The 15,101-nt window shown below is 44.9% G+C and overlaps 1 protein-coding gene across 1 annotated transcript; it reads right to left on the bottom strand.

Annotated features, from left to right (window-relative positions):
• Positions 1–5,624: 5,624 nt before the first annotated feature.
• LOC119321125 (WD repeat-containing protein 91 homolog) lies at positions 5,625–11,291 on the bottom strand. The gene is made up of 16 exons (XM_037594952.1): positions 11,030–11,291; positions 10,400–10,805; positions 10,190–10,312; positions 9,891–10,032; positions 9,402–9,601; positions 9,025–9,083; positions 8,857–8,951; positions 8,666–8,768; positions 8,460–8,554; positions 8,323–8,385; positions 7,979–8,054; positions 7,771–7,879; positions 7,504–7,616; positions 7,152–7,210; positions 6,217–6,325; positions 5,625–6,129 (listed from the first exon to the last, which is right to left on the bottom strand). Exons 2-16 carry the CDS (start codon positions 10,788–10,790, stop codon positions 5,995–5,997), a joined length of 1,872 nt encoding a protein of 623 aa, XP_037450849.1. The 5' UTR covers positions 10,791–10,805; positions 11,030–11,291; the 3' UTR covers positions 5,625–5,994.
• Positions 11,292–15,101: the final 3,810 nt, after the last annotated feature.

Here is a 15,101-nt window from a genome sequence, read left to right as displayed (position 1 = left end):
TACGAAATCTTTGCTTGAAGACATTATTCATACCTTCACTCCTTTGAGTCGAGTTCATATCAGCTGTAAAAGAGTCACGATAGACAGCAGCCCACTTTTCCCTCAACTCATACAACTTTTTCATCCATTCGTTGTCCTCAAGGTTGTATTGATCCAACAATTCAAACCATTTTTTATTGAAGTAAAATTCTGACCTATCTTCATAGACACATTTCTTAAAATCAGGTAAAAACTTCTCAGGATGCTCATGTATTACATGCCCGAGATGTTTTGCAGCATTAAGATAAATGTGCCACAAACAAAGCCGATGACTTGTATTTGGGAACACATATGCAATTGCTCCGTCCATGGCCTTGTCCTGATCAGTGAATATAGTGCTCGGATGCTTGCCTGACATCGCTGTTAAAAATGTTTCAAAGAGCCAAACAAATGAATCGATACTCTCATTAAATATCAGCGCGGCCCCAAAAATTATTGTCTGCTTGTGATGGTTGGTACCAACGAATGGAGCAAAAGGCATTTCAAACTTGTTAGTCTGAAAAGTGGTATCAAATGATACAGCATCCCCAAAACATGCGTAATCCATGATAGACTGACCATCTGCCCAAAAGAAATTAGCTATCTGGCCATCAACCTGATCTATTTGAATGGCATAAAAAAATGTAGGATCCTCCCTTTGCTTATTTTTTAAGTATTCCAACAGTGTCTGTGCATCATTTGATTCTAAATACTTCTTGCGCTCGCGACCAATCTCATTATTGCAGTCCATCTTTGAGAATGGTACTTTGTCAGGTCCTCCGTAAAATGCTACCATAAAGTCATATACCTGGGATGGCTTCATCCCGGCTTCCCTTATCTGGCCAATTAGATGCCTATCCGCTTCTATAACACGTCTTTGGGACCTCAGCTTGTGCACCTTATTGGGACTAGCAAGATAATGATTGTGCTCGGTTATAAGCTTTTGCACTGTCCAAATACCATCCTTGCTGACAGTAAACTGAATACGAGCCTCACAACCTGTCCTTGTAGTGTCCTTAGATGATTGGGTTTCTCGATGGCCTTCATTACTGCAAACTATATATTTTTGAGATATACTTTTATCACCTCGTCGCTTTGTGTGACTTTTTCTGACACTGAACCCAACCTTGGCGGCATATGCGTTGTACATATCATAAGCGCTGTCCTCTGAATCGAAAGCCAATCCAACTTCTGGAACAATCAACGTTTCTCCAACTTTATCAATCGCCTGCGATACAATGAGTCCAGAGTTAAATTTATATTACCATAATGTGATGTGGGAAAATGTTTTTTTCTCCACTTTGAGAATTTGTTTTCCTAAGCTTACTAAAGAACACATATTAATTTTGAGCAGTCATTTGCTAAGTAATCAGTGCATAGTACAGTACTAGAGTACTACAGTACTATAATCTTATGCCGATTGCCTGACTAGGATCTCGCTTTTCAACCCGTACCTGCATATGTTGCTCTACACCAGCGACCCCGTCGTCCTGCTGACCTCCTTCTCCTCTCATGGCTGTGGTCGTATCCTCCCGGACTGCTCCTCCTGACATGACGCGTGGGGGCTGCAAGTTCACGGCGTGCGCACAACCATTCTCGTCCGCGAGGTTTATGCGGTACAAGTCGCCGGCAGTGCCACCATGGTCGTCCTTGTGAGCCACACTGACATATTCCGTCATGGCCGCTCCCGTCATTCTCGACGATACTGCAGCTTCAAACTGCGGCGGCCATGGATGGCTGATGGGGCCTTGCGATGCAGAGGATGACGATGCGTTTGGGCGTGAGGCAAACATGGTTCTGGTCTCGCCCGGCGGAGTGAGGGCCGGACCAGGGTTCCCTCGGCCGCCACCAGTCTCATCTTCCATGATCAGATCGCCGCTATTCAAGGGAATCAGGTGCTAACGACGAGAGCCGATTGATTCTAACGACGAGAGCCGATTGCATGTAGTTTTTGCAGCTGAGCGGAGCCCACCGAGCCGGGATCGCACTTGTTTCGAGCCGACTGAACCCATCTAAGCCAAGGGACGCAAGTAACGGAGCTGAAGAAACAGCGATCGCCCGATGGGAAGCTGAGACACGTGGACAAATCCTGGCATGGGTACGCACCGGACGGACTTTGCAGCCGGTGTCCACGAAATTTTCTTCCAATTTTCTTCCCCTCACAATCGGTTGCGGAGGCGCTACACAACGGGACTTGGACCCCGCGACGTGGGCCCTGACATTGATTAGACCCTACTCTTGGAGGTCTTTGGTCTCTGGGAAAGAACGGAGGCCATTGATCTCGAGCGTTCTGCGGAGGATTCAACACGGTGGGTCTGGGAGGAAAATGGGGCGCGCGGCTAAATTTTGGGGTATGGAGGTCGCGCCATACGCGGACATGGCATGGAAATCAAGAGCACCGTGGTCATGTCGTTTCTTCGCTTGGCTCGCGGGCAGAAACATATGCTGGACCTCGGATCGCTTGGCTCGTCGTGGGCTCCCCCACCAAGCCTCTTGCCCACTATGCAACCAGGGGGCAGAGACGTTAAACCAAATCCTTATTGAGTGTGTCTTGGCGCGTACGGTTTGTCATAGAGTATTTTCGGCATTGGACATGCCTAACGCCGCACCAACAGCCGACCGGACTTTGGTGGATTGGTGCAACTCATGCGCCGCAACATGTCCTGGAGGGAAGGATATACGGACAATTCTCTCGCTTGTGATGTGGGAACTTTGAAAGCACTAGAATGCGGTGGTTTTGGATGGTGCGGCACCTTCGGCCAACGACGTACTCCTTCCGTCTCAAAATAAGTGTCACAACTTTGTACTAGCTCTAGTATAAATTTATACTAAGCTCAAGACACTTATCTTGGGACGGAGGGAGTAATTGACAAGGTGACGAGCGAGGGCCGAACGTGGAAAGCTACGGGACTAATCAAGAGGGATCTTGGATCCTTTTTTGGTACTTGACTAGGTGGGTGGTCGGGGATAGTTAGTTAGTTAGAGCATCTTCAACAGGCGTCCAACGCGCGGCGCGCTAAAAATCTGGTTTGCGGCGCGCCCAACGTCAGGTTTGGCGCGTCGCGCAGCGCTGACTCCAGCAGCCGCGCTAAAATGCAGCGCGCGCGAGCAGCCGGCGCACACATTTGTTCTCATTTTGGGCACAAATTTCACACATCAACACAAAACACATGGCATATATTGAATCCATAAACATCATTCAACCAAGTTCGTGCCCACAAGTTCAAATGCATGCCCACAACATAATTCAACCAAGTTCAAAATGCAAACCAAGTTATGATGACACAAACGAAAGGCACAAGAATCAAGCCTCGTCCTCGTCTTCGTCTTCATCCTCATCTTTCTCCGATTCATCCGACTCCTCCGAAGACGATTTTTCCTCCTCCTCTTCATTGTTGCGCGTCGTATCCTCATCACATGAAGCTCGGAAGGTGATGCCAAGATCTTCAACGGCATCTTCATGTGAAGGTGGCACACCGGCGCCCGGAGGTGCACCCATGCCCCTAATGAGAGACGTAAAACTCATGCCACCCATGCTGTCCAAGCCGCCCGGAGGTGCTCCAAAGCCACCCATGCCTCCCATGGTCTCCATGGTAGCTCCAAAGCCACCCATGGAACCCATGCCGCCCATGGTAGCTCCAAAGCCACCCATGGCACCAATGCCACCCATGCCGCCAAGGCCACCGCCACCCATTGTGCGAATCATGGCTCTTTTTTGGATCAAGACTTCTTCACGGGCAAGGTTGACATACTCCTTTTGTGTATCATTGAACAAAGATGTGTCCAAGAAGAACAAGTGCTTCTCCCATTCCAACAACTTAGCTCACTCCTCCAATGTCACTTTCCTCTCCTCGGCGGCCACCCTCCTCTCCTCGACCGCGGCATCTTGGTTCCTTGCCATTTTTCTCACCTCGTTGGCTTCTCTTCTTGCGTTGACAATTGCTTCCATAGCATTTTTTATCTCATCATCTCCTTTCCTCTTCTTTTCTTTTGCGTCTTTCTTCGTGCCATCCGGTCTTTTTGGCTTCGAGTATGAAACCGAGTTTGGTGTGAGGCTTCTCTTGCCATCTTCACTTGATGCATCCTCCTCATCATCATCTTCCAAATCAATTGTTCGCTTGCGTATTTTGCTCAAATCCAAATCATCATATCCTCACGCTTCTTCCATTTCTCATCATCCTTCAATACTTCATAGCAATGAGGTAAGGTAAATGGTCTTCCTTTCTTGATCTTCCCCTTCTTGGTCCTCTTCTCCTCTCCTTTGAACAAGTTTTGTGAAATATTTAACTACATGAAAACAAAACAAGTTAGCACAAGAAACACAAACAACAAGCATGATGTGAACATGAGGAATGATGAAATGACACTTACCCTATCGTCATCATTGGTGCCACTTGGGTTCAACTTGTCAACCACTTTTTTTGCGGCCGTCCATTGTTGACAACCCTATTGATGGTCGACCACTGGGAGCGAAGTGATCGTGCGGAGCGGTCAATTCCAATCATGTTGCGAAGATCAAATTGTTCTTTCATCCGGAGCCAATAAGCATCTCTACTTTGATCACCTTCAACGGATGGATCCCTCAACACGTCCAACCAAGTTTTGCATAGCACAACGTCTTCGTCGTTGGTGTAGTTGCCTCCTCTTCCTTTCGGTGCATCGACAATGCCCTCACCATCCTCGTCCACCTCGAACTCATGGTCTTCGAAATGCATGTCATTGGTTTGAGACCAATGCAAATTGTTCGAGCCAACACCCATAGTTGACATGTATGCATCATCGTTCACACTACAAAGTATATAGAACAATGCAATAAGCTATCTATATGTATGCATTCAAAAAATAAAGAAGGAAAAAAAGTTCGGGGAATTTTTTACCTTTGGGGCATATCGTCGAACACATTATGCGCGTCGGCCGCCGGCTCAACAAGTGAGCTCGCCGGCGCTTCGGTAGCCGCCGCGCTCGTCACACGCCCTGCAAGCTTCTTCCTCGGCGCCTTCGAGGTGCCGGAGCCGTCCGCCGTCTTGTTCTTCGCGGATGTCTTGCCCTTCTTCGGCCGCGCCGCATTTGGGAGCTTGGGGGGGCGGGGGTGCACGTGGCTTCATCACGGCGGGCGCCGGGAGGACGCCACCAGCCGCCGAGGTCATCAGCGGCGGCATGAAGAGGCCGCGCGCGAGGCCAATGCTCGAAGGAGCTCCGGCGAAGGCGAGGCCAACGCTCCCAGCGCTAGGGTTTGCGGCGACGGCGGCGACAGCGGTGAAGGGTTCACGGCTGTAGGATGGGGTGAGGGGGGTGCCGGCGCGTGCGTCCATCCGGTCAGCTCGCCGGCACCGTCACGTGCGGGGCGAAGGTGGCACGGGGAAGAGAGTGCGACGTGAGTGCTCGTGTGTGCTACGCGCGGAAGCGGGCGCCCCAAATATGGAGCGCGCAATAGCAATTCGGACCACGCCCAACTCTATATGCCGCACGCGCGGTTATTGCGCGCCCGCTGGAGACACTACCGATTGCGCGCGCACTAAAATGGTCAAATTTGCGACGCGGCGCTGGTTTAGCGCGGCTGTTGGAGATGCTCTTAGCTAGCGTTTCCCCGTGGCCAGAGTGCCTAGTGTAATCACATGTAAGCACACGTGTGTATTTCAAAAAAAAAATTGGTGCCAAGCATGGATTGATCCCTAATTCTTTTGATGGGAATGGGAGAAACCTGCTGTAAAGCTCCTAGGCTCCTACCATGTAAAGAGATCACAGAAGATGTTTTCACCCGTTTTTACAACATAGTTTCACCGACTCGCCAAGTCTATAAACACAAACATGACCCAGTTTTCCAACGCAAAAGGATCTATCTGGATGAGATAATCAGGAATATCATGAGGATCCATGGAACTGGTTCATCTCTTGGAGGTCACTCCACGGAGCAGCACCTCTGGTCGCATCGGACAATCAACAAAATCTCAAGGGCAAACTGCTCAACGTAGAATATCATAGAATGGATGTGACGCGGACAGAGTGGTCTTCAGAACCGGTAACATAGATTGGCCGCGTGGGGTGCCAATCCACACTTGTTATAGGTGCAGTATGAGGAAGTGTCCTCAGCCCTCTCTCATGGCCCTGCACCTGAAAGGGATATAGTGGACTGCTGTATTGGCATCTATCTACTTCAGCAAAACGAACTTAATTAGGGAGTGTGGACAATGTGGAAACCTGGTATACTGGAGCCCGAACCAAACCCGACGTAGCAAGAAGCCTCTTGCCATTAGAATCCAACGCTACCTCATGCATGCGTTTGTTAAAGCTCTCAGGGTTGCAAAACCTGGTCACAGAAGACAAATTAGGAGAAATGAGAAAGGACTGCTTTGCAGTTGCATAATACACCAACACAATATACCATGCTGTTCTGGTAAAATAAAAGTTCAATCAGGTAGAGCATTCAAGTAGTTTAGCAGTCTCATGCCAAAAAGTACTCCAGCAGTCCATTGGCACAAATTCAACTAGCCGGACTGTCTAAATCAAGCTTAATCCTACACAAATAACAATGTTTCTTTCAAATTTTCACCTAATATCAAGAAATCTAACATGACATTAGATATTATCAGATATGAGAGGCTGTGCATTCACATGGGATAGCTCAAGAATGCTATGAAAAAAACCTTAATTGTCAATTCGATGCATACTAATAATTTCACAATTATGTGCTATTACCGAGTTTCAAGCATGCATCTAAAACTGTCTACAGATCCTATATAGGAAAAGCTTCAAAGGAATACTGGTTTTCCTCAAAGTGTGTAAAGTGTGTGTGAAGTCTATATGCCAGATGCACCATACGAAAATGCATAGGAGCACATTAGCATAGAGATCTTGCTAGAAAACTATTGTTTTGCCTGAAACTAAATAGTTCAAATTAGTCTCTTTGGATTGGCTGAAAATATTTATTTCACATACTGCAAGAGTGGATATGACTGGTACACAGATTTATACTATATGCATACTTAAACACCTTTTCCACTCCCATTACTCCAATAAGTGAGAGTGAGGACATATGTGAAAGAAATGAAGGGTTTGAAGTACATTTTTACCAAACCAACACTAGCTGCCATTTGCAATTCAATGATGATTCACCAACTGTGAAATACTCTTACCTACTGCAATCTCTTGACCAAATAATCTGACCTTGATTGTGCAAGCTCCACTCAAATATCTAAAGATCATACAGTTAACATTAGATACAATACAACCACACAAGCTAAGCCAAAGATTATGGGGTACATATTTGTATAGGAAAATCAATTAATACAAGTATGAAGTGAAGGTTAACCTATAACAATGCTACAGTTGTTACTTTGCCTAAAGCTGATTAAGCATTGGAATTTAGAAGACTGTATGATTCACAGGGTCCAATGGTACATATGGTGCATACAATTACCACTGTGTTATGTACTTGCATATATACATCAACAGAGTTGCATTTATGTACTAAAAGGGGCTGTATACCTTTCCATCTGAGCCTAAACTGAAGATGCTTGTTTCAGCTGGCCCAAAAAGAACTGAGCTGACAGGGGAATCATGGGCAGGCCATCCAGTGATTTGTAGACCAGCAGACATGTCTATGTGCAGTAAAGGGAGTAGTACTATGGGCTCCAACAATCATAAAACACAAATAATATCTCAAAGAAACAACATAACCAAGTTCTAGCTGTCCTCAAGCAATAAATGATACCAAATACCAAGTCAAAGGCAGTTAACATAATAAAAGGATACCAAACATGTGAATCATGCCATCTGTTGCAGATGCTGCCAAGATCTTCCCATTGTGATTAAAGCAAAGTGAAGTAATAGCAGGTGGATCCTCGCCAAGAGGGAGGACTGTCTTCAAATAGAAGAAACGAAAATACATAACGGGAAGGTTACTGGCTAGAGACTTCCGCTAGGTTCAAGATAAGGGGTTGAAAGAAAAAAAAATCAGTACCAGAGGCTTCCATGTTTTCATATGCCATACTGTCAAGGAGGCAAATCCTGTTCTGTCAAATATAGTTGATCCATGCCTGAAAAGTAATTTAAAGCTGGAAATAAGACAATAACAATTGAAGGTACAATAAGACAATGGTATTTGAGAGCTATACTACTAGTTGTAGATAGGTCATGCTGAAACTAGTATTACTTTTATAGTTTAAATTGATATGTGAAAATAGGACAAAACACTGCTGTCAGAAACAGGAGTTTAGCAGCAACGCTTTTTTGTAGGAGAAAGAAGCTGTCATTTTGCAGCAACTGGCAACTGATTTCTTACAAAGCAAGAAATCTGAGGTTTACCGTCTCGATGCAGCTGCAGAGACGAACACGGGATCTACAGGGCTACACTTCAAATCAAGCACACTGCAAGAAATTGAAAAGCTTCATCAGCATAGATACAGCTGTGAGCCCAAAAGTAATAGGTGGTACCTTCTAACCTTGGGAAGTCCTTGGATGTACTGAGGTCACAAACAACTCTCTTTGCATCAGCATTCCAAGCTTTAATGCCTCCATTAGCTGTGCCTATGAGCAGCTATTGTCAAGAGAAATGGGTGATAAAACAAAAGTCTTAAAATATGTTCTTCAAAGGTGAAATGGTGTGGAAAAACTAACATGGTAAAATTAAAATATACGATAGACATACCAAGCGGTCAGATCTGCATTCCCAAGAAAGTGCGCTGACTTCAGCTCCACAGTATATAGTTGCATTTTTTGATGATGGTGTTGATGAGTCGTATGTCCAGATTCTTTATAAGAGTTTGAAAAATCAACGGGTCAAAGTCTCGAAACTTCAGTTAGGCAAAAAATAAATCAGAATCAAGATAGCGCAATTACCTCACTGTACCATCAGTCGAAGAACTGGCAATATTTGATCCAGAAGCAGAAAACCGACAGCTACTTATGGAACTGTTATGGCCTAAAAATGTTTCCTGTTAGCAGGTTTAATTAGTGATATAGGAAACCACAAAGATGGATAATTACTAGGGATAAACTATAGCGTACCTGAAAATCCACCTTCACTTCAGGAAAATCTTCCTCTGACACCAAAATCTGCTCATTTTCTGCAACAAAAGAAACATATTATTCTTCAAGGTTTTCATATGTAAGACAAATGTAGTATCCTAAATGGGCATCTACAGAACAAATACATTGAAGAACATCAATATAGAAATATATGCTCGGTGAAGCATAAAAGTAATCCAAAGTGTGGATATTAGAATGGTTGATGGGAAAGAAAGGTTATGTACTTATGTCGGCAGACCAAAAAAAAAAGTTACCTCGCATAACCCAATGGTAAATAATCATACATATGCTTGAGAAAACCACAGTCCAAAAAAAAATATGGTATGAAAAAAAACTAGCTAGTAAAAGGAGCCAACCTGCATTGCTCATCCTAGAAGAATCACACAATTTCTCATCTCTTGATTTTACTGAACTCAAAGTATGTGAATCAACACCCTGTATACTTGAAGTTGAGGATTCTTCGTAGACTCCTGAGAAAGCTTGTCCATCAACGGAAGAACCAAATGTAGTAATCTTGAGTAAATTCTTGTGTCCAGAATCAATACTATTACCACTCCTGTATTTATCAGTTACGAGATATTTAGTGGATACCCATAGGCGGTTGAGATTCGCAAAAACTCTAGCAGCCACATTCTACGTCATACTCTACATTGATAAGCTACGTAACCTAATAGTGAAGAAAGCTGGAGCTAAGAGCACTTGATGAACCTAGTTTTATTAGTTCTATCACATCTGTAAATCAGCTATTCGTATGCAAAGTTGCAAACAGATGATAGCCTATTTACAAAAGGCCATGCATCTGAAGATATATGAGCAATTTTGCAGTCCAAAGAGCATAGCTTTACCTTCTCAGCAGAGATAGTTCAACTTCCTTCACCTCTAACAATGCTTGCAGTTCTGACAATTTGTTATTCAGTTGCTTTATGTCACTCTTGAGGCACTTGATCATGTTCTTTTCAGTGCTAATCTTCAAAAGAGCTGGGATTCGTGGAAACTTAAGGATAAAACGGTGTTTAAGCAAACGATAATATTAGTTTGGCGTCAACAAGAATGTGAATAAATTATAACTCAGATAAGAAGTTTGCGTATTAGGAAAGATGAAAAGCACCCTGCTAACTTGAGTACAAATGAATACAAAGGATATGAGTACCATTGAATATCCCACTTAAGAAGTTCCGAAATGAAAGAACCAAAGTGTCTGACCATTCTTTGGAAAAATACATACGGAACTGTGGATCCAAGCTTGGGTTCTTAATATATGGTATAGCTGCATAGTGTCATTGAGATTGGCAAAGCGTAAGTAGAAGCAGACACAATGTGGGCAACAGAGCACTAGAAGGCTAAGAAGACGCACCAAACCATGCTATCCAATCTTCACGCTTTTGCATCAGATAACTGCCGCTTGCGCTAAAGAATTCAACAACTTTTTCTTGCCTTCCAGACTTCAAGGCATTGACAACATAATATCGTAATACTGACTGCTCCAGTTTAAGAAGCGACGTGTAGAGTACCGTGTCCGCAGGTGAAGTGAAACACTGTTTTAAAAAGCTGAAGATGCTTAGCAGTCTGTCCAGTTGGTATTTTGGTATGTACACTGAGAACACTAAATCTAGGATCTTGTCTACTTCAAAGTTCCTGCCGATCTCGGTGGACAATTCTGCCTCGTAAGCTTGCAGCGTGTTCGTGAAACCCCTAAAGACAAGAAACTCCCTCACGAGTTCTTCGGCATACTGCACATTCTCCATTTCTGCCCAGTGTTACTGCAAATGGAAAGAAATAGTAGCTAAGAGCATAAAAGTTTAAGCATAATGAAAAGATTAAGTGTGAGAAACTGACACTAAGCCAACAATGATCTCCACCCTACCCTAGAAAGTGTCAAGCAGGGACGGATCTAGATGGTGTGCCGGATGTGTGCACCGGCATAGCCAGAAATTGTCGAGGCAAGTGGAGCTTAAGTAAACAGTTGGTGAGAACAAGCTCATACCTCAAAACCTAATGGCCAAAAATTGCAGGCCGGGTGGAGATAGCAGGAACGCGATGTCGCGACGAGGAAGGGCGGTAACGGCGATGGCAGCGACGCGCGTTAGAGGCTGGGGTGTTTTGGGTGCCGCGTGGTGCTGGGGCGAGGGGCGGGAGGGAGGGAGGGTAAGTGGGGTGGTCGTGGGGCGGAATTGAGGCGTCGGCGGTGACGCGAGGTAGCGGCGGCAGCCGTAGGGCACGCGGTGGTGGACTATGTGAGAGATTGGACTGAGGAGGAAGAGCAAAGAAATGTACAGGTACGGAGGAGAGCAGTAAAGCTTGGCTCTCGAGAGCGAAAAAATTCTTTAAAAAGATAAGATTTTTTCCCCATAAATCCTAATTTGTATTCTTTTCCAAAAAGAAAGGAAGGCTTATATTAATCAAACGCGAGCATTGAAACTGCAAAAACAAAAGAAAAATGCAATTAAGTTCTTGGGGAGGTCTTGTCATCATCATCCTGCATATTCTGATGGTGTCGATGTTGTCACCGCTAAAATTTCACATCATTATAAGACAAGAAACTAGTATTCACGCTACAACATCGATCTCCTTCCTCAGCCACTTAGCCACATCCACGAATTCCAGCAAATACAAAGTCAAAGATTCTCAAGAACTTTATATATACAACTCATGAAAATATTGCTTTATCTATAAAGCGGGGCGAAAGCCTTTTTCGGTATACAACTCATGAAAGGATTGAACAAAAAATAGCTAACCTTGTGAAGAATCAAGAGAGCTTCGAGAGAGTTATGGAGACTCGTATTTATGGAGTTAATGTTTGTATTTATCCGTTAATTGTGGTTGTTGTTGCTATTAGAGAGCGACCCAAGGGCATGGATGTTCCACCAAAGAGTGGTGATGGTGAAGATGTGGGCATATATGAGCGTGCACCTAGAGCCACTCCATCCAGACCACCTACTGCAAGTGAGATCTACTCCAGTTCTAATGACGACTGGTGGCTCTATTTTCCAATCCATCTTAAAGCTCATTTATATCATAGTAACTCCATATATCATTGCCACATTGAGCCATCCATACAATTCATATGTCCATTATGCATAAATACCATTTTGATTCATTTTATTAGTTTTCTTTTGTTTGTTGCCTTTGTAGGTGTATTGACACTCCCATGGACTTGGCACCTCGCAAATGACCAACTTGGGGGCAAACCGGAGAAGTTCCAGCCATCAGATCCAGGATCTTTGGATAGTTGGATAATTTGACATTTTCCAACAAGGCTAAATTGAAGAGCCAATAACATGTGTGTATCGGGCTTTTTGATATGAAATCAACAGAGTCCAAGAACATCAAAATCAGATTGGTGTGAAGAAATGACGACCAAAATACAAAACTACACGTGCAAACTCATGAGGGAAGACGGTGCGCGGTACGATCATGTACAAACCTACCAGAGCTACAAAATAAGCCATATATAACTTCTCCAATTTTTCACCGGTTCATTCAGCTTTGTTCTTACGTGATCCTTGGAGTCCAAAGGGGTATTTGGAGAGGATTCAACTCCCCTGGAGCCCTTGGATGAAGGGCTAGGTGGAGGCTCCATGGAGCAAACTCGTGGAGGCCACCTATATATTCACCTCCTACCCTAGCCGCCGGTATGAAGTCTCATCTATTCCACCACGAGCCATCACACCTCCATTGCTGCAACAAGGCCGTCTCCACCATAGAAGAAGGGCCAAGACAAGAATAAGGAAGGGAAGGCTCCGCCAACGTTTCACACCGACCTTCGGGCCGGTCACATCTCCACCAACACCGCCATGCCTTTCTCCTTTCCCGACACGGTGTTGGCTTGTAACTTGATGCTCTCTCTCTTCTATGTCAATTTCACACATGCTTGAGTAATTTTTTTTGTTCTTGGGGATATGGATGAACTCTAGTGTGATTAGAACTGAATGCCTATAAGTGATACAGTATTTACATGTGATGAGTTAATTATTCCTCTTGATGTTGTGTAAGATCGGTCACTCGGCATTTGTCCTTTTGTACTTGAGGAATTTACGGCTATTGCGATGGTGGATTGAGGAGGCACTAGTGTATGGTCGTCCTATGCAAACTTTTTTACCCCCTTTTGCTGACACAGTTTCAAATTGATGCCTTGCTAAGGTACCCAGATTAATCATCGCAATAGCTCCTCTGATCACACTCGCTGAGAGAGAAAGTGTGATGAGTGATAATTTTTACACTTCTATACCCTTGGTTCTTAACTGAGGGGACTACTTTTTTGCTAATGTGTTACATTGCCCTTTCTCTTTGGGGGAATCCAACAACTCATGCAGAAGTAGCATCCATCACAATGAATACAACAAAAGCATAACCTAGGGTTTTACCTCTTCGAGAGGGCTGAACCTGGGTAAACATCGTGTCTCTTGTCCGTCCTGTTAGCATCTAGGAAAGATCACCAGCTCGGGACTCCCCACCCGAGATCTGTCAGATTTAACCCCGACATCGGCAAGGAAGCGGCGAAGAAGGAGGCGGCCAAGACGGCGGTGACGGCAGATTGAGCATGGAAGCTCAGATTGTCGGTCCGATAGGGTAGAAAATCTTCTTCTTCTTTTGCATGCTTGGACTGGTGTTTTTTATGATCGGACATGATGCATACTTGCCCTTTTTTGCTTTGATCGGGTGCTGATGTGATCAGACGCTGACATATTTGAATTTCAAATTTACCGTACCAACAAACATTTAGGGGATAACTTTGGATTGCCGGCTCCCGCATTAGTATTCGCGGACTGGCCCCACCTATCCACGGACGGTGTCTAGTTTGAGGGTCAGCATTGGAGTTTGGATCCGAGTATTTTGCCCACATCAACTATAGAGAAAATGTCCCTCAAAAGCACATCATCCCAAAGTAGCCTAATCAATCAGCTCGTTAACAGTTCGGAGCAGGATCAGGAAAAAAACTCAACTTTTCTTTTGCTCCATTTTTCTAAACACAACGTGTTTGGGTCATGCGAATCAGAGACGTGATGGAAGTGAGGGGTGAGGAGATTGAAATCCATTAATTGATTAAGTGGGCAGAGGAATGAAAGTTAAGGAAGCTACTTCCCACCGTTTTCTTTTCATGGGGTACACTGTTAATTTGTGGGCAAAGTTTCATCCCACGCTAATTCCCATCGTATGCCAAATAAGGAGATGGGAGTAAAAATGTATTTCCCATGCATTTTCTCGGCAATCTCTTTTGTGCAAACTCCCCATCCACTGTCCAAGTGGTTGCGGGAAACGAATTGATAGTTTGCAGATCTTTTTCTTTAAAGGAGTGGAACTTTTTCTATTTCTATAGGTCTTACTCTATTTTTGCCGCAAATCAAACTAGGCCCCGACCTCCTTCCACGAGGTAAAAGCACTAGGGGTCATAGAACTTGCTCAGGATGTGATGATTTAGTCCTACAACTTGCAAAATGGACCTACCTAGTCCTACAACTTGCATCATATGTGCAACTTTGGTCCTAGACTAATCAGAGCTTGACAAGTGGACTCCTTGGGCCCGAGCCAGTCAGCGCCCACATTTTTGCAAAGATCCCCCTGCCTTTCCTTGTTATGAACCCGCAGTACAGGCTGGAGAGTCATGGGGGAGCACCTGAATTAATTATGTCGGAGAACTCCTATAGCTTATCCTCCCATTCGTCATTCCCCCCTTCTACATTCTTCTTCCTGTCGGGGGACGCGTGGCTGTTGCTGACATCAGCAACCATTGCTGCGTCGTCGGAGCTCTTCGGTGGTCCAGTATCGCCTCCCTCCGCTCACCTAGTCCGGCCGCCTGCTGTCTTCCCTCTAGACTATGGTGAGCTGGCCTCTGCTCTGCACCTCCTCTCCCCCTGTTCCTCTTGTGCTATGTGCCCGGCCAAGTACGGCGGATCCGTGCGATTTGGAGGCGGATGGTTGTGTATTGCTTTGATGTGGCAATGTGGCATTCTTACCATGAAAGCTAGGGTTTTGAGCTATGCATTTAGCTAGGGTTTATGCAGCCAGGTATGGGTTTCGGGCATGAAGATAGTGTTGTTGCGTGGAAGTACCCTATG

The sequence above is a fragment of the Triticum dicoccoides genome, chromosome 1B, assembly GCF_002162155.2.
Source record: "Triticum dicoccoides isolate Atlit2015 ecotype Zavitan chromosome 1B, WEW_v2.0, whole genome shotgun sequence".
Classification (NCBI taxonomy): Eukaryota; Viridiplantae; Streptophyta; class Magnoliopsida; order Poales; family Poaceae; genus Triticum; species Triticum dicoccoides.
The sequence above is the reverse complement of the archived record's forward strand: the minus strand, read 5'-3'. Positions and strand labels throughout refer to the sequence as shown.

What these genes read in the sequence shown, in the direction of transcription:
- LOC119321125 (XM_037594952.1), bottom strand. Translation starts at nt 10,790, where the DNA reads ATGGAGAATGTGCAGTATGCCGAAGAACTCGTGAGGGAGTTTCTTGTC. An exon ending in TCGACTGATGGTACAGTGAG is followed by an intron (nt 8,769 to 8,856) that starts GTAATTGCGCTA and finishes ACTCTTATAAAG; the next exon opens with AATCTGGACATACGACTCAT. An exon ending in TCTGCAGCTGCATCGAGACG is followed by an intron (nt 8,055 to 8,322) that starts GTAAACCTCAGA and finishes ATTACTTTTCAG; the next exon opens with GCATGGATCAACTATATTTG.